The 26,933-nt window shown below is 48.1% G+C and overlaps 1 protein-coding gene and 1 long non-coding RNA gene across 6 annotated transcripts; both read right to left on the reverse strand.

The window, feature by feature from the left end:
* Positions 1 to 21,216, reverse strand: EDDM13 (epididymal protein 13). The gene is made up of 8 exons (XM_074370826.1): positions 21,132 to 21,216; positions 18,449 to 18,466; positions 5,797 to 5,931; positions 5,437 to 5,463; positions 4,649 to 4,675; positions 2,846 to 2,970; positions 2,046 to 2,083; positions 1 to 327 (listed from the first exon to the last, which is right to left on the reverse strand). The coding sequence occupies exons 1-8, from the start codon at positions 21,214 to 21,216 to the stop codon at positions 303 to 305; spliced, it is 480 nt and encodes a 159-aa protein (XP_074226927.1). The 3' UTR covers positions 1 to 302.
* Positions 21,217 to 21,581: 365 nt separating this feature from the next.
* On the reverse strand, positions 21,582 to 26,651 carry LOC123618824 (uncharacterized). Of its 5 annotated transcripts, none has more exons than XR_006727307.2 (4): positions 24,557 to 26,055; positions 22,766 to 22,892; positions 22,431 to 22,589; positions 21,582 to 21,942 (listed from the first exon to the last, which is right to left on the reverse strand). It is a non-coding gene; the product is annotated as an uncharacterized LOC123618824 (long non-coding RNA). The 5 variants fall into 5 exon arrangements; XR_012508926.1 differs by lacking the exon at positions 21,582 to 21,942 and adding an exon at positions 26,065 to 26,651 and having other exon boundaries at positions 21,951 to 22,589; positions 24,557 to 25,520; XR_012508927.1 differs by lacking the exon at positions 21,582 to 21,942 and having other exon boundaries at positions 21,952 to 22,589; positions 24,557 to 24,703; positions 25,396 to 26,055.
* Positions 26,652 to 26,933: the final 282 nt, after the last annotated feature.

Raw genomic sequence — 26,933 nt, forward strand, 5'->3', positions numbered from 1 at the left:
TTTCAGCAGGTGTACATTTTATTACAGAAACAGCAGGGAAGGGCTGAAAAGGGCACAGGAGGGGGTGAGGGGGAATCCCCTGCAGAGGCTCACGCAGCTCCTCTCTGGCCCATCTTCTTACAGCCCTCAGTGACAGCTTCTCCCCCGTGCCTCTAGGAAGACAGGTACTCTTTCCTCAAAGGACCCAACGCATCAACCCCCAAACCTTTAGTCCAGGGGACAGAAAGACTTCTCGGGAGGGAAGCCTGACTCCCTGGGAGAGGGAGGATTTGGGGAGGCTGCACTGAGATGGAGCAGGGCTGCTAGAAAGCACAGCAGGGATCATTCCTAAGGAAGGGAAGAAAGAAGAGGGAAATGTGTTTGTGCATCAGTTTTCATCCTGGACCACTCTCCTCACTCACTGGGCTCCACTCACCCTGTGCCTCCACCCGCCAGGCTGATTGACCACCTGGGACATACTTCTCTACTCTCCCCATCACTCAGCACAAACAGCTCCTCTTCAGAGAGGGATTCTTCTGAATGCCCAGTGGAACAAAGTCGCCCCCTGCCATTGCTTTCTGTCACAGCACCTTCTAGGGAACTCACGTGGTTGCTAGTGTACCCCCGCCCTCCCACTAGACGGCTCGCTCCAAGAGCACAGGGCCCTCCCCAGCTGCAGCCCCTCTGCACTCCCAGCCTGGCACACTGCAGCCCTGCAGGGTGGTGCCGGGAGTGAATGTACGAGGCTTGCTCTGGGATAGATCAGTCTTCTTGCTCCCAGACTGGCTCGCGGTTTAGTGCACGGGTCTGAAAACTACAGCTCGAGAGTGACTCCAGCCTCTGCCCCTTCTTACAGTTTTTTTAAAAATTGAGGTAAAATTCACATGACATAAAATTCACCATTTAACCATTTTAACAAACCCAGGATCCATCACAGAGCAGTTGCTCAATAAAAATGTATTGTGTGAGTCCCTCAATAGGTGAAACACAGACTTATCAGAGGAGCCAGCAATTCTACTAAGCATGTACCCAAAAGAATTGGAAACTGGTGTTCAAACACAGGCGGTCAAGCAGCACCAGTCACAAGGCGGAAACAACAGGAGGGAGGGCGTAGCTCAAGTGGTAAAGCACGTGCCTGGCATGCATGAGGTCCTGGGTTCAATCCCCAGTACCTCCTCTTAAATAAATAAATAAATAAACCTAATTACCTCCCCTACACACACACACACACACACACACACAATGGAAACAACTCAAATGTCCTTCAGCTGAAGAATGGATAAACAAAATGTGGCATATCCATGTGAAGGAATACTATTCAGCCATAAAAAAGAATGAAGTACTGATACATGCAACTACCTGGATGGACTTTGAAAACATTATACTAAGTGAATGAAGCCAGACACGAAGGGACCCCATAGTACGTGATTCCATTTCTATGAAATGTCCAGAATAGGTAAACCCCGAGACAGAGAGAGAGAGTTGACTAGTGGTTGCTAAGGGCTTGGATGAGACACTGCTGTAGGGTAAAGAGCTTTCTTTGGGGATGATAAAAATTTTCTGGAGCCAGATAGTAGTGAGGGTTGCCCCACATTGTGAATGTACTACTAAATGTCACTAACGGTAAATTTTATCTTATGTGCATTTGGCCACAAATTTTAAAAATCCCACATAAGGGTGGGGGAGGGTAGAGCTCAGAGGCAGAGTGCATGCTTAGCATGCCCAAGGTCCTGGGTTCAATCCTCAGTACCTCCAGTAAAAATAAATAAGTATTTATCTATTTAATAAATAAATACCTAGTCACTTCTCCCCAAATTTTTAAAATGAAAAAATCCCACAGAAACTTTACTGAGGAAACTCATAAACGGATCCCTCCAGCTCTCCTCATCCCGGTCACGTGTGAGCGGTGCCTTGAGCTTAGGCTGATGCGCCTGGCACTTGTCGTGCAATTCTGTGATTCTACGATCGCAGGTCCCCCACCTGGGTTCTCTACTCCAACACTAAGCAGCTGGGACCCAGTCCTCCCACCCCAGCAGTGGACGGAACCCCTCCCTGCAGGAACATACCTGTTGTCCAGTTCTGGGTTACAGTAATGGCAGTAACACTTGGAAGGTTGGAGAAGGAGTGAACAGAAAACAGAGCAAGAAACGGTAAGGTGAGGCAAGTCATCTGACTTCCCTCCCTTTCTCCCCACTCCTCCTGTCCTTCGTTCCTGCCCACCTCTCTCTCCTTCTTCCGCAGGTGGTGACATCGTTGATCTATTCAGCCTCCCCCCTCTCTGCTCCCATGTTCTGCCTCATCTTCCAGCCAGTTCCCTCCATCCCCGCAAGAGACACCATCCTCCAGCCTGGGGTTTCTCACCTCCATCCCCGCTGACATTTTGACCTGGAGGCATCCTGTGCCATACAGGCTGCAGAACAGCACCCCTGGCCTCTACTCACCAAGTGCCACTGGCACCCCCTCCCCGAGCTGTGACGGCCAAAAATGATCCCAGACACTGCTGAGTGTCCCCTGGGTGCCAATGTCACCCCGTTTGAGAACCACTCATTTAACCATGGGCCTAAGCCCAAGCCTGGGGCTCATCTCCTTGGCCCCTCCATTTTCCCCATCCCTCACACCAAATCTATTAGCACATCTCCTCATAACTGTCTCCAGGTCCCCTGATCCTCCCCACCTTCACTGAACACCCTGCCTGGGTCTGAGATACCCAGCTCCTCCATCCTTCCCTCTGTGCTCCCTCCCTCTCTCCCTCCTCCCATCAGGTACCAGGCTCCTCCAACCCTTCCTCCGTGCTCCCTTCCCCTCCCCTTCCACCCCTGTCATCGTTCCCCCTGCCCCTCCCTCCCTGGGTCCTGGCCCCTCCTACCCAGTCTCCTTTATTGTAGGACACGAACAAGAAAGTGATCATCATGTAGGCGCATCTCAACCCATTCCATCTGGTTTTTTTCTTCGGTGGCTTCTTGGGCGTGGTGGTAGCTGGGAAAAGCTTCACTGGGGACAACCAAGTGGCCGTGACTGGCGTGAAGGTCTGCCCTTCCCTGTCCCGACTCCTGCCTCCCCAGGTCTCTGTCCCTCACAGATCTCCCTCTAAACTCCACACCCACAACACAGTATTTAGCCTTGGATTTTGCATTTACGTTTGTAGGAAAGATTAACCTGAAATTCTCCTTTCTCTGTTCTATACATCAGATCTTTTGTCAAAGTTATTCTGACCTCAAAATGAGCTGGAAAGTGACTGTTTTTAGTTTTATGGAAGATTTTATGTAAGATCAGTGTATTTCCTCCTTAAATGTTTGGAGAAATTCACTATCAAAGGCACCTGACCTTGGGCGATGTGTACAGAATTATTATTTAATTACAGATTAAGTTCCTTTAACAGAGGACTATTCAGATACTCTGTTACCTTTTGTCTCACCCTTGGTAGTTTGTGTTTTCCCAGGTTCTGTCCATTTCAACTAAATGTTTCATTCTATTGGCGTAAGGATTTTCAAACTATCGCCTGTCATTCTTCCAGTGCCTGAAGGATCTGTGCAGATGCCCCCTTCTTCACTTCTGATGTTGATGATTTGTTTCTCCCTTGTTATTTTTATCACCAGTAATGCTAGGGCACCCCACTTTTATTAGTCTTTTCAGAATAACCATCTGTTAGAGATGTTGATTTCTATTAATTTTTTTTCCTTTGGCTTTTTAACACGTTCTTCTTTCTACTCAGATTCAATTTGTTCTTCTTTTTCAAAAGTCTTCAGATAGGTACTGAAATCACTGGTTTTCTGCCTTTCTACCTTCCTTCCTTCTTCTTAATATGTACATTTACGATGATAGATTTCCCTCTAAGCAGAATTTTGACTGTATCCTCCAAGTTTAGATACTGATATCCTTACTAGTAATTAATTCAAAATTCTAATTGTTTTTTTCTTCTTTGTCCCATGCACTATTTAGAAGTATATCTGTTAATTTATAAGTTTGGGTTTTCTTTTATTGTTGATTTATAGCTTAATTCCCTTGTTCTCAGAGAGCATGCTCTAGGTGACTCCCACCTGAAACTGAGTCTTGCTTTATGAATCAACGTGTTGCCAAATTTGGTAAGAAAAAAAAAAAACCCATTCACTTGAAAAGACTGCGTCTTCTGTCAATGCTGGGTGCAGAGTTCCATACGCATCCCTTAAGTCATGTTTGTTAGTTGCTTCCATCTGTATTCTTACTAAATTTCACCTACCTGTTCTATCAGTTATTGAGAGAGGTGTTACAGTCCCCCACCGTGGTCATGGATTCACCTATTTCTTATTTTAATTCTGTCAATTTTCATTTTACCTATGTAAAAACTATGCTGCCATGTGAAAACAGATTTAAAACTTATATATATATATATTTCAATGTGCCTCTTCACCTTTAGGAATATGTCTTGACTTCAGCAGTCAACAGAAGCAACTGGGAAGAGCCCAAAGGTTCCCCACTCATACCTCGGGATGTTGGGTCTCCTTGGTCCCCGCGAACAGTACAAAGCGGGCAGGGTGGTCTGAAAGCACTGGCTGCCCTTCAGAAAGACCCCCGCTCAGGCACCGAAGCCCTGGCCTTGGTCACCTGAAATCTTCTCTTAAGGCTTTGTCGTAACCCAGACTGAAGGAACTCACTGTCCTCTCGATGGGAAAAGACAATTCCATGCACTCACCTTCTTCCTTACAGCCATTTGTTTCTTCTAAAAATGAAGAGGAGGAGAAGGAGAAAGAAGGAGGGAGGGAGGGACGGAAGAGGGAGAAGGAAAGGGGGAGGGGAGGGAGGGAGGGAAAGGTGGGAGGAGGAGGAGAGAAAGGAAGAAAAGAAATCAGCACGTGCTGACGTGGGTGGAGCCCACACAATAAATTGCGCTCTGGGTGCCTCAGATACGGAGGGAGGAGAATGCAGCTGACCGCCTTGCGCACCCTTGATCCCAGGCACTGCTTTGCCTCGTGGCCTTAGCCCATGCTGTTCCCTCTGCCGGGAACACCCTCCGCCCAGATGTACACGGGGTTGCCTCGCTCACTTCGTTCACGTCCCCGCTCAGGAGTCACTTTCCCTGATCACCTCTCCCACGCTGCGTTCTCCCCGCCTGTACCCTGCGATCTTCACAGGACTCAGCGCCCCACAGAACTTTCATCTACTTTTTAAAAATCTATTTGTTTCTTTCTCTTCTCGTGAGTTCTACCTGGACTCAGATTTCTGTCTGTTCTGTCCCCGCTGTATCTCCAACACCCAGCACAGGACTTAGCACAGGGTGGCTGATATTAATTAGTATTTGTTGTTGGATGAACGGAGGAAAAGTTAGACGTACGGCGGTAAGCTGATGACGATGAAGAGCGTAAGGTCTGATGAGCTCTAAGGGCTCCCCAGCATTAAAAAAAAGGAAAGCTAATAACGGTACGTCTTTGTGCACAGGAGCAAAGGCAAATGGTGGGGCCAAAGGGCATAGTCACTGCTTACCATTTAGCACCTGGAGGCTCAGCAAACCTAGGAGACAACGGACAGACTGAATCGTCAAGGCAGCATGGTAAACGCCCTCAGATCAACAGGTTGAACGGCCCACCCCAGGCTCCGCCTCACCTGTTCTCACTGCCCCCACCCCCACCCCACCCCCAGGACGCTGACTCACGCTGCATCAGCGCTAGCTGTCTGTCTCCACGTCAGCCTGTGAGTCTATGTAGAGGCAGCAAGCACGTCAGGTTCTTCTTTGGGTTTCCACCTCCCTGCACGGTCCTGGCCCACACTGAGTCTTAAGAGAATGTTCTTGCCAAACCAGCTTCCCGCCAGAATTCCAGGGTATGCACGGACCGAGATACTTACCTAGGATCTCTGGTGTCATCCATCCAAAGGGAAGTGCGGTCCGAGAGGCAAGACCAGGTTCAGGGGTGCAGACAACGTCCAGAGTGTTGGGTCCAAGGGGCCATGAGAGACGAGACCACAGGAGGGAAAAAGAAAATCACAAGATCAAAAGGCGGGAAGATTGGGAGCCAATGAGGGCAGCGCCCAGGTGGGTCTGGGCAGCAGTGCACAGGCGGAGAGCACTGAGGGCCCCGCTGTGTGGGGCAGAGGGGAAATCGAACGGCTCGGGCTGCAAAGGCAGCCTCCACTGCTTTTCCCTGTATTTGGTGCCACCATGTTGTAGGCATCTTACATACTTCAGACAAACAGTGCCTGCGCTGGGAAGAGGCTGTGGGGAACACGTAACACAGCATGTTAAAGGTGCTTCTCGTGCCTGGCGCCCAGGAAACACGAAATGAGGTTTTCTGATTGTCAGCGCTGCTGTCATCATAATGCTGCCCACATCCCTGATTTGAGGAGTGGGGTGGCTCCCAGAGGACACCCCACCCTTTTTGAAAGGGAAACTAGCATACCTATGTTTTCCAGTCTCTCTCTTTTTTTATTTTAAAGATTCTTTGGGAGATGAGCTGTGGCTAGGAAAGAACTCCTTATCAGAGATGAGAAAGGGAACGAGAGAGAGGAGCAATGTTTATATTTAAAGGGGGAGGGGCAGCTCGGTGGCAGAGCAGGTGCTCAGGATGCACGAGGTCTGGGTTCAAGCCCCAGTGCGTCCACTTAAAGAAAAAAAAAGACTCTTACGTTTCAGTACTGTTGAGATGTGGGCAGCAAGGAGGAGAAATCCCAGCAGGAGTCATCGGGCACCAACAGAAACAGAGAGGAGAGGATGAGAAAGGTGTTCATGGCTTCATCCTGGCCCGTCCCACCCTGCTTGTCCTCAGAAGACTCCAGGCTTCTACACACTCGCCCCCTTTGGAGACCTATTTATCCCCAGGTATCCGTCTTCCTTGGGGATTTGTCCCCCAGAGATGAGGAAGATTATCCCGTTGACCCATTTTTCTCTCACTATCTCATTGCTCTCCTTAGAGGTCAGGAGGGAGAAAGCGTGAAAAAAAAGCAAGCTGCAGCTTTTGGTCCTCCTCACTCAATAATCCTCTCAACAAACATGCACAGCTCAGTCCGTCTGCGTATCCTGGGGCAGTGGTCCTTGGCTTTTGAGGATCTGATAAAATCCGGGGACCTTACACACCCATGTGCTCACATGCCCAGTCACACTTAGAGCCTCGGACCCACCCGCACCCCACACGCTCTTGAGATGCTCCATGCGATCCCCGGGGCGGGGGGGGGGGTGTGGACCCCAGGAGCCCGCCCCGAGCCCTTCAGAGATGGGGGCAGCCGGCTGAGGCCTCCCTTAGCCGGCGGCCTTTCTCAACCCGCGCCTTCAATTGGAAACAGTCTGAAGGTTCCCTTCTCTTTCTTGTTTTTCCCTTTGTCCCAGCATCTGAAAACACCCAAATTACCCACAGAAACGAAAGAATAACTTACTTTTTACTGGACGGTGCAGCAGAACAGAAGTCAGGGAGCCAGCACGGAAAAAAGTGAGCAACAGCATAGGAACAACATTAGCCCCTTCTCCCAGTACCTTCCGTCGTTCGCTCATTAAATATTCTTTAAGTTATTTTTAATGTTTTCTTGTGTACTAACTATAGGCTCACAAAACATTGCAAAAAGTAGTGGAGAAGGGTCCTGTGTACCCATCGCCCGGCTTCCCCCAGCGGTGGCATCTTACCCAAGCATAGTATGTTATCGAAACCAATAAACTGACATTGGTGCAGTGCTATTAACTCAACGACAGACCTTGCTCAGATTGCACCAGTTTTTGCATGCACTCTTTTCTTTTTTGATACTTTATTAAATATTTGTCTCACCATCATCCTTAAATGATAAGGACAGCATTACCTTAGAAAGAAGGGGGAGGCATACAGTAGCCGAAAGCGTTCAGGTATAAAATGCCCAATCAATGACCCAAAACAGGTGGGCAGCACTGAATCGCTGCCTCTCCATCTCAAGGGAAGAGTGGCAGCAGGACTTGAGACTCAAGATTGGAGACTGAAGAGAAAGGACCGCCTCCTTCCTGGCCCACTACACTCATGAATTATGGTGGCTCCCCCTTGAACAATTTGCCCGTTGAGCTGAAGTTGGTGGGTCCACATGTGCAAGGCTAGTGTGTACAAGGGTCACCACCCGGGAAGCTTGTCACAGACAGAGCCTCCAGCTCCAACCCCAGGAGTCGTGGTTCCTTAGACAGATCTGAAGTGGGATCTTAGTTTTAAATGAAGGCCCTGAGAGGCATTGTGCTGGCTCAGAGGTCAGCCGACTTCTCCTGGAAAGGGCCAGGCAGTGGCCCTGCAAGCCACACAACCTCGGTCGTGACTACTCAATGCTGCCATCACAGCACGAGAGCAGCCACAGAGGACCGACGGATGGGTTAGGCTGGTGTCAATAAAACTTTATTTACAAAAACAGACCTCGGACCAGGCTGTGGTTTGCCAACTCCTGCTCTCTGTCTCAGCGGTTCCCAAGCCACCTGAATCAAATCACTGGAGAATTTTTTTTTTTTTTTGAAGGAACAGATTCCTAGATCCCACCCCTTGGCATTCTCATGTAGAAGATCTGGGCAGAACACAGAAATCTGCACTGTTTCCTGTTTTTTTTTTTTTTTTTTTTAAGTTTCTGATCATGAGCCATTTTTGGGGAATTATGCCTTAAAACATGGGCTCCAACCGGATGGCAGTGCCCTGTGAGAATTCAGTAATATAATAGCAGTATGTTCTCCGAAGTTAGTTCTTTTTCACTCCTGCCCGTTAGCAAAATAACAGGCACCAGTAGTTGAGGGAGCACCGTTTTCCTTCAAAGAAAAGCCATGCAGCCCAGCTGTGTGTAGGGTGTTCTTCCAGGTCCTGGACATCAATGATGGACAAGTCCTTGCCCTGGAGGGTCCGTGGAGCCAGGGCAGAGGGGTGTTCCTCCCTCTCACCTGAGCCCTGGAGATGCGCATGCATCTGTCTCCAGAGGAGACGCTTTGCCATCTCCCTTCCTTGGAACGTCCCCTCCGCTCTCTAAAGGGCACGGCCCCTTTCTCTACCAAGAACCACCACTTCACCTTCTGGAAGAATGAATGAGGTAAGCTCTTTAAGCTCTTTTTCATTGGTGCAATTTATACACCAAATGAGAGAGACATAACTTAGACCCAAACCTGTGCTGGAGCTGGCTCACAAGAGAAGATTGTTCAATTTTCAGGAATTTCCTGAGCCACTGTGACACCACGAGTAGTTCGAGGTCAGCCAGCGTTAAAGTATTTACACTACAGAAGTTGGCCATCGCTCCGATCAGGGCTCTCTCCCCCACCGACAGCCCACAGAAATGTGGCTGTGAAATGTCACCAGCACACCACAACTGCAGTCCACCTGGACCGGTCACCCTCCTGACCCCAGGCCGGTGACTGAATGCCAGAGCCCACACCAACCCTTCCTTTGCACTTGGAATGAAATTTAAAAGTTTTAAGGTGCAAAGGAAGTTGTGGGAAGGTCAGCTCAAAGACACACCCTCGTGGCACTTACTTTCTTCTTCTGTCTTATCTGGAGGCGAGAACGCAGGCAGCCGGGTTCCAGCGGAGATGCGGAGTAGAGAGAGAAAGCAGCATTAAGACCCGGGTCCCAGACACCCCTACGCAGCGCCCCTGACTAGTCAGGGGCGAGCAGAAGCGTCACAGCGGGCGGGCGGACTCCGGAAGGCGGCCGCTCTTTCTCGCCAACAAATATCGATGGACATCTACCAGGTGCAGGGTCTGGAGGACACTTGGACGGCGAGTCAGACAAGGTCCTGACTGACTCCCAGGGAACGTGAGCGGTCACGTTCCAGCCAGAGAAGCGGGCAGCGGGAGAGTCATCCATCGGATACCAGAGGGATGAGTGTTTCTGGGCAAACCTACAGGGCGTAGCAGGAACAGACTGGGGGGCGATGGCTGCTGACCTCGTAGGGGTGCCGGGGAGGGCGCCTCGGAGGAACTGTCACTGAGTCTGAGACCTGAAAGATGAGTGAGGGTTAGCAAGGGGAAGATGCCTGAAGGCGAGAGAGATGAGCGTTCCAGGCAGAGGGAAGAGCGTAGACGTGGTCCTGGGGTGTGTGTGGGGCGGGGGGTGGCTGGTGGAAGGGGTCCGGAGCTTCGGAAGAACTGAGAGAGACGCGCTGAGGGGGCGCAGCAGCAGAAGGTGACCCGGGCATAAAAGTATACAGAGCTAGAGGATGGAGACCCCGCAGGTGATTTTAAAGACCTCAGACTTCATCCTCAGAACAGTGGCGAGTCGTGGAAAGATCTGGACCCAGCTCTGTTGATTACTAGCTTTGGCAACTTACCCCACCTCTTCGTGCCTTGGTTTCCCCATAAAAGTGGAATTACAACAGAATGACCCACTGTCCTGTTTGCCCAGGATTAGAAGGAGGCCCCAGGGTGAGAGAGGTTTTATGTTTTCCCCTCGGGTGAGAGAGTTTTGGTGCGACAACTGGGACTGTCCTGGGCAAACAGGGTCACTCTAGATTATGACAGCATCACCCCTTCCTAGGGGGAGTTTGATGATTAAAAGAAACAACACAATCAGAGCGCTGAAAACACCCTGGCTTTTGAAAGGTGCTTTGAGAGATTTTTGTTAGTTGCCACTTTGCCTCTGATGTTCTTCGTCCTTCTGGGCCTCAGTTTCCCCATCTGTGGAGATGCTCTCCAGCCCCGTGAGCCTCTGACTGTCACCTTGTCCACCCTCAACTCTAGGCTGAAGGTATCAGATAATAGGTTATTATGCCTAATAATGGCTAGATTGCACTGACCCTTGGCTTCATAGCCGCTTCACATGTTGAAGAAGAAGCACATTTTGCTATTTATCAAGTCTAATATACATGATGGAATACTGCACAGCCATAGAAAAGAATGAAATAATGCCATTGGCAGCAACATGAATAGACCTGGAGATTATCATACTAAGTGAAGACAGAGAAAGACAAATATATGAGATCACTTAGACGTGGAATCTAAAAAATATACAAGTGAACTTATTTGCAAAACAGAAACAGACTCACAGGCATAGAAAACAAACTTATGGTTACTTAAAGGGGAAGGGAGGGGAGGGATAAATTAGGAGTTTGGGATTAACAGACACACATTACTACATATAAAACAGAGAAACAGCAAGGTCCTGTGGTACAGCACAGGGAACTATATTCAATAGCTTGTAATAGCCTATAATGAAAAAGGATATGAAAAAGAATATATATATATTCTGAATCACTATGCTGTACACCAGAAACTAATACAACATTGTAAATCAACTATATTTCAATTAAAAACAAAACTGGAAAAAACAAAGTCCAGATGTTTTCCAAAGAGGCAAGGAGGGAGGTTCTGGTTCACAAAGGGCTGGCATCTATGGATAAGTGGACTATCTGAGGGCAGGAGTCAGGGACGGCTATGTTACCCAGCTTGTCAGAAGGGGGAGGACTTGGAGCTCCACAAGCAATGTGGCAAGAAGGAGAAGGGAGAAGAGAGAAGAGAGAAAGAGAGTGGGCGGAGCCACTGAGATGGGAGAAAGCCATCTACTCAGAATGGCTGTGACCATTCTTGACAAGAATCTCCATCAAAACTCATCAATTGCAGATCTGAGTGGGTTTCTCGTGGGAACCTGTGAAGGAGAGTTCTACTTCCAGGTTGATAAGAAACCAGAGGAAGCACAGAGTTCTTTAACAACCCAAGGTGGAGAGAAGTGAGAAACTGTTGTCTTCCAAGGAGCAGAAACCATGATGAGAGCTTTGAACTCCAGAACCCAAGGAATGGTAGGGGGTGCGGGTGGGGCAGAGTTGAACCCACTTTAACCAGCTCCCTAGTGCCTGAGTTTTTCATGTATTTTATCATAACGTCATAAACAACCCCTTATAGTTGGATTATGAGCTCTACTTTACAGGGAAGAGGACAGACTTGCCCCTGGTCTCATAGGCTGGTAAAGAACAGAGCTGGGTTGAAACTCCAGCACATCTGCTCCAGGAGGCCCTGCTCACACGCACTCTGCCTAGATCTCCATATCCAGGCATGTCCTGTGTAGTGGGGCGTGAACCCTCGGGGATGGCTGAGGGGACCTCAGGTGAACACACATTCACTTCAGCTCCTTTGGTGTCACACGATGAGTATATCTAATTTTATATCTAATCCCTAATTCCCTGTACACTTATCTTTGGACTACAGAGAAAGTCTCAGAATGAGGCTGACTTGTCTATAGCACCCCTCTAGTGCTCTCTGATCTTCCTTTCCACCAAAGAGAGAGACCAGAGTCTTCAGACCAAGATCCTCAGCAAAAGCCAGTACTGTGTTATAATTTATTAACACTTTATTTTCTTTATATTTATTTTTGCAGTTGTCTTCTCCTCATAGCAAATGATACTGGCTTTGAACTTACTCAAGTGATGTGAAGTATCCTTTTCAAAATTGCCCATTTAGTAAAACATGGAGTCCATTTAAAGAAAAGCATAAATGATAGCATTGAATTGGATAGTAAAGGATGTGACAGGAATTCAGTCTCTCTGTGAATATGGGGACCATTTTTTCCCAGTCATCTCATTATCAAACAATCAAAAAGATAACACCCTGTGTTGCTGAAGGCGTGGAGAAAGAATTATTATCGTGGGCTGTTCATAGATCTGTGAATTCGTTACACTTCTGTCCAAAGTTAAAATGCCCTTTGACCCAGCCACTTCCCTTTCAGGGGTTTATCTTACAGATACGTACGTGCAAAAATGAAAACAGCAATGGCTGTATAAGAGTGTTCGTTGTAGCACTGTTTGCAGTGGCATCAAAACGAACCGAAACAAAACTGAAATCAGAATACGGAAGAGGAAGAGGAACCTTCCGTGAACAGGAGACATTAAATTATATGAGTGTGAATGAAACTTCATTCAGATATTTGAAAGAAAGGGGTAAAGTTCTATTGCTGAACTGTATATTTTTAACTCAAAAAGTTGAGGATATACGTACATAAGTCTGAGTGTTTCCTGTGAGAATATATAAAAGACTAGTCATGATGGCTGTTTCTAGACAGTAGACTGGGAATGAGATGGAGAGGAAGATTTTTGACTTTCGTTTCCTACTTTTCAAATTTTCCCATGTGCATATACTATTTTTATAACTTAAAAAGCCCACAATGCAATATTTATTATGTTAATATAACTGTATTAAAATTATACAGTAATAAAAATTTCCATTATCTTAAAACTCAAAGAAACAAAATGTAATTGGATACCTCTGGATGGTTCTTCCAAAACAAATATATAAGACATAAATAAACAAAATGCTTGTTTTAAATAAATAAGTAAAAACACAAATTACTCCATCAGTCTGCATTTCCTTAACGACAAGAGAAGAGAAACACCAGGAACGAGAGATTCCTCAAACTTACCATCTGTTGACAGCCTGCTCATCATACCTGAGGAAGAAGATGTAAAAGACATTCAACCGGGGAGCGATGGAAATGTTAGCCATCTTGACTGTGGTTTTATAGATGTGCACATCTATCAACATTCATCAAAGTATACATCTGAAATATGTGTAGTTTACTGTACAGGAACCATATCACAATAAAGGTGTTTAAAAAAAGCTATTCAAATGCCATGAAAGGAAATATTCCTAATTTCTAATGGATTTCCCCAGTTCGACAGATTTAACAAGCTCTTTCTTTGGGAAGCATGGCTGTGATTAAGTTTTCCTAGTATTCCCACCGTCCCTTTTCTCAGCCCCATCATCACGAGCAGGCATCACCGTCTCTAATCTAATTCAATTCCTGGGGGTTTTTGTGTGGGTGTATGTCTAATCTCCATCAGTCTCTGAGGTCCTAAACAGTGAGCATATCTGATCCATCTTTGGGTTTCCATTACCCACGCATGGGTCCACGTGTGCATTAGATGCTCAGAAAATCTTGCTCAAAAATCTCCCCCCAAAGTTCACAGTCTAAGGGCATCGTAAACGTGGCAAGGGACTTACCTACAATTCCTGACAGCAGCCCATCCAGAAGAGGAGTCGGCACGGTGGTCAAGGATACAGTTGTGGTGCAGGATGGTGGGACCGGGGGACCACGGAGATGAAGCCATAAGTAGAAAACCAAAGACCAGATCAGATGCTGGGAGCTGGAATCAGGTCAGGAAATAGAGTCCACCCTGGGTCATGGGAGTGGGTCGACGTGGGTAGGCCTTTGCTTTTGGGGAGAGTTTAAGTGAGCTGGGAAACGGTCATAGACCATCCTTCAGTCATGTGAGAAAGAGAGGAAGCAACTATGCTTTACTGACTCTGGAAAGAGGTGCCAAGCTCTTCCCTTCCGCTGACTTCGCACCAACCCTCTCAGATTACAGAGCTGCCCCCACACTGCTGATGAGAAGAGCGGGACCTCAGAGAAACTGTATGATTTGTGAAATCCCATGCCGCTGCTGAGTGAGGCTGCAAGAATTCAAACTAAGATCTCCCCAACTTCCTCTATTCACGAAACAAGAATATTAATACCCATCATGGGGTTGGGGTTAGGCTCCCTACATACTGAGAAATTCCACTAAGTTTGTTAGTGGAAGCTTCTCTATTTACGTAGCTCACAAAACCATCCTCCGTATCACTGCAAGCACCTGGTGGCAATGTTGCTGGGAACACTGGGATGGAGATGAGCAGATATCCAAGATACCTGCTTCACTAACGGGGTGACTGTGGGCTGGCCACCAAACTCTGTGCCTCGGCAGAAGGAGACATTATCTTTCACTTGGAGCTGTAGCGATAGCAAAGGAAGATAAAGTACATGGAGTTCTTAGCCTAATTCCTGGTCCGACATAAACATTCAGTAAATGACAGAAATAGCAATATGATGTAAGTAATAATAATGACACTCTTACATGGGGATGACTGTGTGCATACGTGCGTTTGCGTGTGTGAGTGTGTGTGTGTGTGTGTGTGTGGTGTTGAGGGTGGTGGGGATAGAAGCTGGAAGAACCACTGGACCCTAGTTTTCTTAGGTTGAGCTGAAGAGTGTTTCACGCCTCTGACTGCGTTCAACTGCATGAAGCAGGCATAGAGAGGTGAAGTGACTTCTCCAAGGTTGTCCAGCTCGGAAGGGGCAGACGTGGGCTCTGAGTACAGAAGGGTTTGATCCTGAGCCCATGCCCTTTCTGCTGGCCATCATCTCACTTTCTGAGCGAGTCTCCTGCCTCCCCAGCTTATAAACTCAGTCATAAAGATGTGGCCTCATTTTACTGAACTGGTTCCAGGTTGCCATCTGTTATGGACTGGACGTTTGCATCCACCCCAAATCCATATGTTGGACCCCTAAAGTGATGGTGTTCAGAGGTGGGGCCTTTGGGAGGTAATCAGTCCTAGATGAGGCCATGAGGATGGGACTCCCATGATGGGACTAGTGTCCATATAAAAAGGAGAGACCAGAGCTCTCTCTCTCTCTCCCCACCAGACAAGGACCCAGTGAGAAGGCAGCTGTCTGCAAGCCAGACAGGGGGACCTCACCAGGAACTGAACATGCTGGCACCTTGATCTCAGACTTCCAGTCTCCAGCACTGTGAGAAACACATGCCTATTGTTTGAGGCACCCAGTCTACAGCATTCTGTTACAGCAGCCCACGGTGACTGAGGCAACCTCCACAGGAATTATGGAGTGGACAGTGGTGATGCTGACTTCTTCTACGACCTCAGAATGCAGAGGTGGAGATTACTGTGTCTGTCCAAACAGGAGATCTCAGGTAGACCTGAATTTAGCCCTATGACCAACTGGCTTTCCTCTAGTTATATGGGGACCACGAAAATGTGCTCAACTTCTGGGCAGCTGGTTTTTACGGGGGAAGGAAGGGTGCAGTATTTTGTTTTCTTCAAGATGTTCGAGTCTCCATTGTTTATGCTTCTAGATTAGAAGCTGGGCTGTGGACAGTCAGTAGAAGAAAGATCCATTAAAGGTCAGTAGAAATTACCCTTTTCAGGCAAGGGCAATCAGAGGCAAAAGGGAGAGAGCTGGAACAAGAGACTTACCTTTCAGCACTGTTGACAGGCCAACAGCGGGAAGATGGGGACCAGCAGTGGCCGGTGAGGATCATTTTCCCAATGAAGATACAGAGAGAATGTGCAATTAATCAAGTCATCCTTCATACCTCACTGCACTCCCTAGGTCCCAAGATGGGGTGGGGCACCAGAATGAGAAGCTGTGACCCATTCTAAGAGCCACAGACCTCTTTAGAGATGCACTTGTCCCACAAGTCAAGAAACCCCAGGGAGACCAGTTGTCTGAGGCATCCAAGCCCTCCCTCCACTGAGTCTTGGGAGGTCGGCAGAGGACCCTCTATAACAACCAGGAGTCATCTCCACTTCTCAGCCAGAGGCCAGGATGGCTGGCACTTGGTAAAGAGGGAGCCTTACCCTGTACCATATTTTTTCTCATCTAAAACGCACCATGAATACACAGAACCCAACCCAACCCAGTTGTATGTTTTAGAGCAGAAGGTCACTAATCCTACTGAACATCTGATCAAAGCTATGAAGTCCATATTCCCAGGAAACACCCAGGCTCTCTCTCTCTCTCACACCCAGCCTTACACGAGATGACAGAGGCAGGCTGACCTCCCCAGAGACCACCCAGGTGCCCCCAAGGATCTGCAGATTCTGGGTTCAGAGCCATGGTGGGACTGAGAGCATCCTCTGAGGGGCCCAGACTGCAGATGGAGGTCAGCCCTTTGACCTCTCCCCTTTACCCCTTCCTTCTCTGGGTTGAAGGGCTCCCTGGTCACGCAGGGAGAAGGAGATAGGACTTACACTTGACTGGAAGGAGCAACAGAACCAGGAGTCAGCAAATTAACATGGAAGATAAAAGCAAGCAGGAAAGTTGGATTAGCAGTGACAACACCCACTTCGGTTAATTCCCGCACATGCTTCTTTATTCCTTCATTCACCTGCCGATTGTCCTGTGCAGGGGCTCCATGAGACACTATTTTCGCGTAGCTTGTCGCATACAATTCAACGGAGATCAAACAGCTTCATAACTCTGTTAGCAAGGCTGTTGGGAACCCCCTTCTTTAACATTACAGGTTTATAAATGAATCCCACAGATGGATTATATATACAATATACACATAAAATTATAAACTTATACATAATATAATCATATTGATATGATGTATTTACATTATATATTAATTACATATTACATAATTATTATTAATTATATAATTGACATAGTAATTATATACCATGTAGAATTCATTTCCAAAACTATACATACCCTGTTATATATATCATATTTATCATTATATACGGTTGGGTTTTTTTGAAGCATTGTTTAAAAGAGCAATCTATTGGAAACAATTTAAATGCCCGTCAATGAGTTTCTGGTTGAATGAATTATGGATGTTTATACAAGAAATATTATATAGCTATTAAAAATAAGATTGAGGCTGCTCTTTACAGACTGACATGTGGTGACCTCTGAGATGTATTGTTAGGTGAAAAAAGCAAGGCGGACACAGAAGAGTGTGCATAATATGCTGCCTTTTGTGTAAAAATGGAAGCAGGTAGGTTATAAACGTATTCAATGCTCATTTGCTTCTTCTTGCATAAACTGTCTCTGGAAAGATCTGTAAGAAACAGGAAGTGCTGGATGCCTTTGGGGAGGGGCACATGGTGAACAGGCTGGGGAGGAGCCATAGCCTTCAGAACATTTGAATTTTGTATCTTGGAAACCTTATTTAAATTAAAGTTTCATGAGAAGAGAGGTATTATTTTACATTTCTGAAAATCTCTCCAATGTCTGGCTTAATAGAAAACAGTCGGAGTCTTATTTCTGCTTCTGCAGTCAATTTGTTACGATTTGCTGTTTTGTTGAAGCAAATGATTTTTCTCTTGGACAGAAGTGGAATTCCTGGATTAATTAATGTTTTGAGGAACTACCAAAGCAGCCAAAAAATTTTACAGTCCTACCAACGTTCTAAGGGGGTCCAACTCCTCCACATCCTCACCAACACTTTTTATCACCTGTCTTTTTGGTTAGAGCCCCCCTAGTGGGTGGGAACTGGTGTCTCACTGTCATTTTGATTCTTACTTCTCTGATGACTAGTAATATTGGGCATCTTTTCGTGTGCATGTCAACCAGTTGTACAAATAAACACTCCTAAATTAAAAATTTAAAAATTCTAATAAGATAAATATCAGTGGAGATACCCCATATTTAAAAAACAAAGCTCTTTGGGACCCTTAATAATTTTTAAGAGTGTTCAGTGGCCCTGAGGCCATGAAGTTCAAGAAGCACCAGCCAGCCTGAGTGTGGGCCAGGCCAGAGTATAACTCTGATGGGAATATTCTGCCCATCCTTTCTTCCTGGTAAGAACTCCCTGTTCACCCACTGAACCTTTATTCCCCCAGACAAAAAGATGAAGGAGGGCAGCTCTTTTGGCTGTGGGCATCGATATAAGACAAAGGTGGTGGTGGCTTGCTTTTACTGGTTATTCCCTGGCCCCCAAGACAAAGCCCAGAATCCCCAGAGGGGTCTTAAAACCTGCACGAATCTGAGAGCAGCTGGCTATGGGGACACAAACTTGGGAAGTCCACAGTTCTTACTTTTTTCTTCAGTTGCGACTGGAGGCAAAAGTGTTAGCCATCCGGATCCCAAGAGCAGCAGGAAGCAGGGAGCAGAGAGAGAATTCAGCATTAGACTCAGATCAGTGCAATGCCCAAGAAGACCAGAGCTGAAAGTGTAACTAGAGGTCAGCTCACCCACCCTTTATTGATAATGCTCCATACATCCACTAGCCATCCACCATCCATCCATCTATCCACCCAACCATCCATCATCCATCTATTATCCATTCATCTAGCCATCCATCATCCATCTATCTATATCCAGCCATCCATCTTTCATCCACCCACCATCCATCCATCTATCCATCTACCATCCACCCATGGATCCATCCCCCCATCACTCATCCAATCGTCTATCCAATATCCAACCATTCATCCATCTTCTGTCTATCCATCATCCAACCAACCAGCATTCATCTGGCACAAACATTGGCCACTGGTCTGTGCTTAATGCTAGGGATGCTGTTGAATTAGACTCAGTTCCTGCTCTGTAGGCATGTGCAAGACTGGTGGGGAGAGAGATCCTGGCACAGGAGTAAACAAGATATCTTAAGCCCTGATCTCACGACAGCCATGACCTATGAAGGTCTCAAATATCTCACAGGCTTTTCAGACTTAGCATGTCCAAAAGAGAATCTGTGGCCATCATCCTCCCAGCCATCAAAAAATAAAATGTTGGTTTTTGTTAATAGAATAAATATCTGTGAGTTCACATTGATGTAAGCACTTGAATAAATAACTAGAGCAGAAGTGTTAGGTCCTCCTTGCAGAAGAATTCCAACTAGTACACGTGGAAGGAATAAGAGAAAAAGGGCAAATACTACAGTCATCATTTTTGCAGACAAGATCCATGGATAGATGCTAAAACTGAGGAGAAACGGGATATTTGCATAGTCTCCAATGATCTCCTCCAGGATATTTGTTAATTATAAGGGGAAATTAGTAACTGAGGAGAGTGGAGAACCCTGGCAGACGCCCCCTTAACCAAGTGATTAAAGTTAACATCGCAGGTAGTGAGCCACATCAGTGCCACGTAAACCCTGACAAAGCGTGCAGAGGACGGCGGGGCCCCATGTCTGTGGTGTTCCTTCCCCCAAATGCATAACCTCAGTGTAACCCTGGGAAGACTTCAGACTCAGATCGAGAGGCATTCTGCAGAATAGCTGGCCAGGGCTCTTCAGAAGTGTCCAGCTCAGGAAGATTGGCACACTTCAGCCACAAGTTCCAAGGAATAATCACAAGAGTACAGGGGTGTGGCAACTCAGTGCAGTGTTGGGTTAAATAGAAAAAGGACCTTTGTGGAAAAACTAGTGGCAGTTGAATAAAATCTGCAGTTTCGTTCCTGTGAAGGTCTCGGTTTTGATCCCTGCGCTACGCTTAGGTGAGACGGTAACATCAAGGGAAGCTGGGGGAAGGGTATTCGGGAACTCTGTTTTCTGTGGGTCTAAAATTATTTCAAGATAAAAGTTTTAAAACCAGTTGCTGTGTAGAACTTTTCCGTTAAGGGAAGCCTCAATCACTCAGTTGCAAAAAAAACCTCAGTCTTTTTTCACTCTCCTCTTCCCTAAACTCCAGCGTCTAGTCTGCCATTCGATCCCGTGAACCCTTGTTCCTGGAGGCCCGGTAACATCCCGCTGGCCCCGCCTGCGCCCCGGTACCTGCGCCTGTCTCCTGCCTGCTGCCTTCCTTCTGCCCTGCTTCCTGTCCAGCCTGCTCTTAGCCCAGAGGCAAAACGGCCTGCCCAAGCGCAGACCCCCTCCCACGCCCCAAATAAGGTATCGTCTTGCTGGAAGTCCTGTGACAGCTTCTTTGTGCTCCTGTGACGTTCACATGTTCTGGTTCCTGCCTCCCCTCTGTCCCCACCTGTAAGAACCCCCCCCCCCCACGCCGCTCACCCCATCCGCCGCGCTCCAGACTCCCTGTCTGCTCTCAGCCCCGCGGAGGGACACAGCCTTCCTGCCCCAGAACCTCGGCGGGCGCAGTTCCCTCCCCCTTCCCCATCAAGGCATCTCCTCAAATGTCACTTACTTGACCTTCCCCGACTTGCCACACTAGGACGTGTTCACCTGTGTAATGTAAGAATTCCACGGAGATGGGGCTACGCCTGTCTTTTTCACCCACTGCATTCCCAGCATCAAGCACGGGGAACAAACCAGGAACTCAATAAACAGTCGAGGAGCGGATGAGGCAGCGGGGAGAACTCAGCTTTGTGATGCAACTCATTTTCCTCCCAGCACGTGGCGTATTTATATCGTACAGGTCTGGGCTTCCACTAAACTCTGTAACCATGGTAACGTTAACTGCAGGCGCTATCCAGGACACACAGAAGTCCGATGGACTGGAGGTGTTTATGAAGCCCACTGGTCAGGTGAGGACAGTGAGGCTTACAGAGGTGATCTGCCCCACCCCAGCATCACAAGGAGTCAGTGATTAAACCAGGATACAGACTCAAGTCCGTCTGTCCCCAAGGGCGGGACCTATGGTCCCCAGAACCCCTCCACCCCACCGCCTCCACCAAGGGGAAGGGGAAATGAGAATGTCTAACTGGAAGCAAGAAGGGGCCTGGCTGGACGTCAGGAGGCTCCCTGAGGCCAGCCACCAGGAGCCCGCCCGTTGTGGGGAGAAATGGAGCAGGAGAGACTGGAGGGGGTGTAGGCTTTACCTTCCCGGGGAATGCAGGCTTCTGCCAGTCCCAGGAAACACAGAATCAGCAGGAACATCTTCAGAGGTGGCCCTGGTTTGTGCATAGTGGGGCTGGGATTTGGGGTGGACAAGCTCCTTCCAGGACAAAAGGGACTCCGGTCACCCACTGTCCTCCCAGATTCCAAGGGCAAAGCTCACCACCCACACACACCCTCCAGCTGGCCCGGAGGCTGACAGGTGTCCAGGCCTGTGCCCACGCTGCTGGGGACAGCGTCTTCCCCCTCGTGCCTGCTTCTGCATCTTAAAAAGCAGCATTTCACAGCAGTTCCACGCTGAGTGCGGTGGCTGCCATCCTGTGACCTTCGTCTCCTGTTTTTGTAGGGTCCATGTTTTAAGAGTGTTTTTTCTTTAATTTTTTAAAATTATTTTGGGGGAAAAAGACAAAAGAAGAATAATATTTCATGCCATATGAAAATTATATGCAACGAGAATGGCAGTGTCTATAAATAACGTTTTATGGGAGCACAGCCATGCTCCTCATTCAGGTTCTGTCCGTGGCGACAAAGGGCAGGGCTGAGTGGCCGTGACACAGGCTGTATGACCCATGAAGCCGAAGACATTTACTGTCCGGCCCTTTATAGAAAAATGGGTCAACTTCATCCTAGACAAATTGTAAATTTCAGAAAAACAACAGCAGCAACAAAAGCCAACCAACGGAAACACCTGGTACACTTTTACTCAGACTTAAATACACGTGTGTTCCCTTCCAAAGATGTCTGTATTTATACCCGTCCCAAGCACTGGCCAGCTTTGTGCCTCCGTGTCCTCACCTATAAAATGGGAACAGTGGTGTTTCCAACCTCACTGGGTTGCTGAAAAGATTAATTGTGTGTATATCTGCAAAGCGCACAGAAGACAGTCTCTCTTGCTCTGTGTGTGTATTAAGAACACAAGCTATGTGCATATCAGATGTACACACACATTTAATGTTTACTGTTAGTACATGATACCTAATGCATGCACATCTTAGGAAGTGATTATTTCATGCATGAAGTATTTAAAGTGATTTTTTATTATGTGCAGTATACTGCCCATTTCTCCAATTTCTTCAAATATTCAATAACCACTGTTTCATAAGCATAACTTAAATTTTTTTAACCATAAAAGTAAAGCACATTATAAATAGAAAAATGAGAGGGGGGTTTTAGGGCAGTGAAACTAGTCTGCATGATATTATAATGGTGGATACGTGACAGTATGTGTTTGTCAGAATCCACAGAACCGTACACGAGAGTGAACCCTAGTGTAAGCTACAGACCAGTTAGTGATGACGTAGCAGTGTTCATGCGTCAGCTGTAACAAATGTACACACTGACGTCAGAGCTGAGTAACAGGGGAACTCTGTGTGTCCACAGTCCTGTGTCTGGGGAGAGCCCCTTCCTTTCTCGCAAGTGGCCATCTTCTTGAGTGTCCTCACCTGGCAGAAAGCAGACAGAGTAAGAGCTGGCTCTCCTCTCTCTTCTTATAAGGGCACTAATCCCATTCCTGTGGGCTGCACCCTCACGGCCTCATCGCCTCCCAGAGGGCCCACCTCCAAACACCATCCCACTGGCAATCAGGATTTCAACATATGAATTTGGGGAGGACACAAACCTTCAGCTCACAAAACACACGAATGTTCGTAACAACCCTCTTCACAGCAGCCAGAAGGTGGAAACAACCCAAATGTCCACTGAGGGATGAATGGATAAACAAAACGTGGTCCACATATCTACTGGATCTAGCAACTATGAAGAGACAAAGTGGTGACAGAGGCTAACGAGAACGGGGTCTCTTTTGGGGCTGGGGGACGAAGATGTTCTGGAACCAGGTGCAGGTGACAGGGGCGAGACACTGTGCACGTGCTAAATGCCAAAGAATCCTAACACTTTTAAATGGCTACTTCTCTGCCAGAATTTTATCTCAGTTTGATAAATTTAAGTGTGGAAAGATACATTAAAAGCTCTAAAAAGAACCACAAAATAGCAGCCTGGATGCCAAAAAAAAAAAGTACAAATGCAGTGACTGTACATATGGAAACTGAGTTTAAATATTCAGCCAGCAGCAGCAGCCCCCTGGCTCTCCACGGGGAAGCCAGCGAAGGTAGTTCACGCCTTCCCTGCGGTCCTGGAGCGATCCAGGAGCTGCATCATGGTGGGAGGGACCGGCGGGAGGGACCAGCGTTCCAGCCCAGCCACAGAAGCCGTTACTCCCCCGGGGGCGCTCACAGCCTCAGCGGGTGGGGCCTGCTCCGCCACACACATCAACGCTCCTCCAAACATTTATTTTTGTTGACTTATATTTGTTTACTTAACTTCCAAAGAAATGACTTTAAAAGTAACTATGACTTTTTGAAAGCTGTACAGTTGTCCCTTGGTAACTGCAGGGGACTGGTTCCAGGACGCCCCAAGGATACCAAAATCTAAGGATGCGCAAGTCTCCCCTATAAGACGGTGTAGGGCTGGGGTGAGGGCATAGCTCAGTGGTAGAGCTCACGCTTAACATGCGTGAGGTCCTGGGCTCCATTCCTGGTACCTCCACGAAGAAATAAATGAACAAATAGAAAGTAAAATGGTATAGCATTTGCATACAACCTACACATCTGCCCCCTTATGCTTTAAATCACCTCTAGATTGTGCGTAATACCTAACACAAGGGTAATCCTATGTACACAGTTGTAAGTATGATGTAAACGCTACATGAATAGTTGCTGGTGTGCGGCAAATTCAAGCTTTGTTTTTGGGAACCTTCTGGAACTTTTTTCCCCAAATATTTTCAATCTGAGTTTGGTTGAATCCAAGTATGCAGAACCCCTGGATACAGCGGGTGAGGGCTGACCATAAGGTGAAAACTATCTTCCAGCCAAACAACAATTTCAACCTAATGGAGCCCATTTACTGAAGAACGAGGTTTCTCAGAACGCGCACCTCGAACAGCCAACAAGGACGGTGCCGACCAGACGTGTGTGCCCTCCCAGCAGGTCAGATGACACAGGGCTCCTAAAACCCTTTCAAAAGGCCTGAAATACCACTTTACGATATTTATTTATATTTATATTTATTCACGATATTTTGTGACCCAAAGTCACAAAGCCAACAAGTGGGGAAGGCTGGATTGGAACCCGTAGTTTACTTTCAGATCAGCTGCTTGGCACACACACAAATCCTGAACGTGAAAATCCTTTAAAGGCTGTTTTTAGCCACTAAAATTCTGAGCGAGGTTTCAGACATTCTCACAAACAGCAGGATGGAGACATCAGAAAAGGTACCTCTGAGATAGGGCTGAGGGGAGGCGTGCAATAACCATTGAGCAAAGCTGAGCGTGGGTGCCGGCTGGGTGCTGCAGACTGCGACCCCGGGGGACGGTGTGCGGGGCAAGGGAAGGAGAGGGTGGGATCCGATGCACCTGGTGGAAGGCGTGATGCTGTTCGGAGCACACCACCCCGAAACGTAGTGACTTAACAACAGTCATTGTGGTACGTCTCGTGGTTTCTGTGAGTCAGGACTTCAGGGAAGGTTCCGTCTGCTGGATGGTTCTGCCTCAGGGTCTCTCCTACAATGGCCAGAGTGAGAACCACGTGTGGCTGAGCAGCAGGGCACCGGCCACCATCCCTCTGTCTCCACGTGGAACGGGCTGGTTGGGTTTCTCGCAACATGGCGGCCTCAGGGCAGCGGGGCATCTCAGGGGTCCTCAGGCCCTCAGTGCAAGGTAGGACGGGGCTGTGCTGTCCTTGTGGCCGTGTTCTGTTGGGTACAAAGCAAGCCACCCCTCTGCCCAGGCACGAGGGAAAGAAGAGTGGACTCCCCTTCTCCATGGGGACCTGGCAAGCTCAGAGCATATGAGATGGGGGAGTGTTGGGACCACCTTGGAAAAACACAGCAGCTGCGTCTGTGTGTCTGCTGCCCCCACCTGACTGTGCGATGTCCCGAGGCAGGAACTCTCCGCTTTCCTCAGTCTCCCCAGGGCCCACGCAGGCTTGGAACCCTGGAAGTGCTCAGCGTGTGCCAAAGCCCATGCAGGCGCCCAGAGGAGGCTCGCAGGGAAGGTGGCGCTGCTTGCCCCACCCCCCACCCCCGTGGCTTCCCGGGGACGGCGGCACCAGGGGCAGGTGGGGGCAGAGTTCTTGAAACGCGCCAGAGGCTCCTCGAGCCTCCCAGACCCACATTTAGGAAGGTGTGGCCGTGGTGGGTGGGAAGAGCTGGGGTGGGAGACGACCAGCTCTCCAGGTGAGGTGAGCGCCTCACCGGGTGACCAGCCAGGTGGGACGGTAGGCGTCTGGTTTCTGCACATCACTGATCTGTGAGGTACTGGAGGGACTCGCAGCCCACGTCCCAGGGACAAGTGTTCCGCATCCTCCCCACAGCTTCTCCTGAGAACATGGAGTCAGCCCTGGGCTCCTGTCCAGCTGACCCTCTGGCCGCGATGAGTCACCTGGTTCCCGGAGCTCCAGCGTTTCGCTGCCCCCCAGCCTCTCCTTGGCCCTCCACTCCCACTGCCCCGTCCCGACTGGGGCCACCTTCACGACTGCCCTGGGTCGCGTTCCCCCTTCCCTCAGCCCCTCCTCTGGTTCCCAGCCCCACCCGGGTTCTCTCCCCGCACGCCCTCTGGACTCTCTGGGGCTCGTGAACCCCTCTGCAGAGGATGGCCCGGTCCAGCACCGACCCCAGAGCCCTAACCTGCCTATCCCTCGGGCTCCAGACGTCTCCCTGGACAGCCATCCCACGGCCTCACTGACCACGGAAGACGACACTTTGCTAGAGCGCATGCTCAGTACCCCTGAAGTCCCGGGTTCAATTCCCAGGCCCTCCACTAAAAAATAAATAAGCCTATTTACCTCCCCTCTCACCACCCCAAAATAAAAAGAACTCTGAACAGAGCTTAACTAAAAGGAAAAAATGTAAATGAGCACGTACGTTCCCCCTTCAGACCTGCCCTTCATCTGGGGTTCTCCTTTTGGGGGGACCCCCGAAGCCCCTGGTTGGCTTTTCTTTGTCACCACCCGCAACATACAGGCTTCCCAACACCTGCTCTTCCCGATTTTTGGATCCTTATCAGACTCTCCTCCATCCACGGCCTAGCTCCGCGCACGCCAGCACGCACTGGGGTGTCTGTCCCCGGGCCGACTGCCAGACCAGTTTTTTTTTTTAGAGGAAGTTCTGCTCATGTCACTTCTGTGTTCACATTTCTTTACTGGTCCCCTCCATTGTTCTGCATTTTAAATACATGTATGTGTGCAATGTGAGTGTGCCTGTGTGTATATGTATTTGTGTGTGTGTACAATGTGTATACTATGTATACAAGCATATTTATGTTATATGTAGATGTGTATATGTACGTGGATACTGTGTGCTATTTATGTAATAAATATAAGTATGTACACACACATAGGCACAACACCAGCAGGACACACACGAAAGAGTAAAACTGCTGGTCTCTGCATGGTAGGATTATGGGCGATTTACATAGTTCCTATTACTTTTCCTTTTTCAGCTGTGTTCAGTAAGCAGATCTGTTATCCTCGTGATCAGAAATAGGCAATGTTCATGCTTTTTTAAAAACAGGCACTGACGCACGCAGGCCACCCTGGGGGCCAGCGGCTGATGAAGATGTTTTCCAGACCTTCGGAGTGAACTTTCTGAGCCAAGTTGGCACCTCAGCTGTGGAGGAGTCGAGCTCCGCGCTCTGGGACTCATTAAAATCGCCTTAACAACTCTCGGAGGGACCCTGACAGCAAATGAAGCTGTTTTCTTTCCTGCCTGCTGTAATTACGATCAATTATTCA

The sequence above is a fragment of the Camelus bactrianus genome, chromosome 9, assembly GCF_048773025.1.
Source record: "Camelus bactrianus isolate YW-2024 breed Bactrian camel chromosome 9, ASM4877302v1, whole genome shotgun sequence".
In the NCBI taxonomy this organism is placed as follows: domain Eukaryota; kingdom Metazoa; phylum Chordata; class Mammalia; order Artiodactyla; family Camelidae; genus Camelus; species Camelus bactrianus.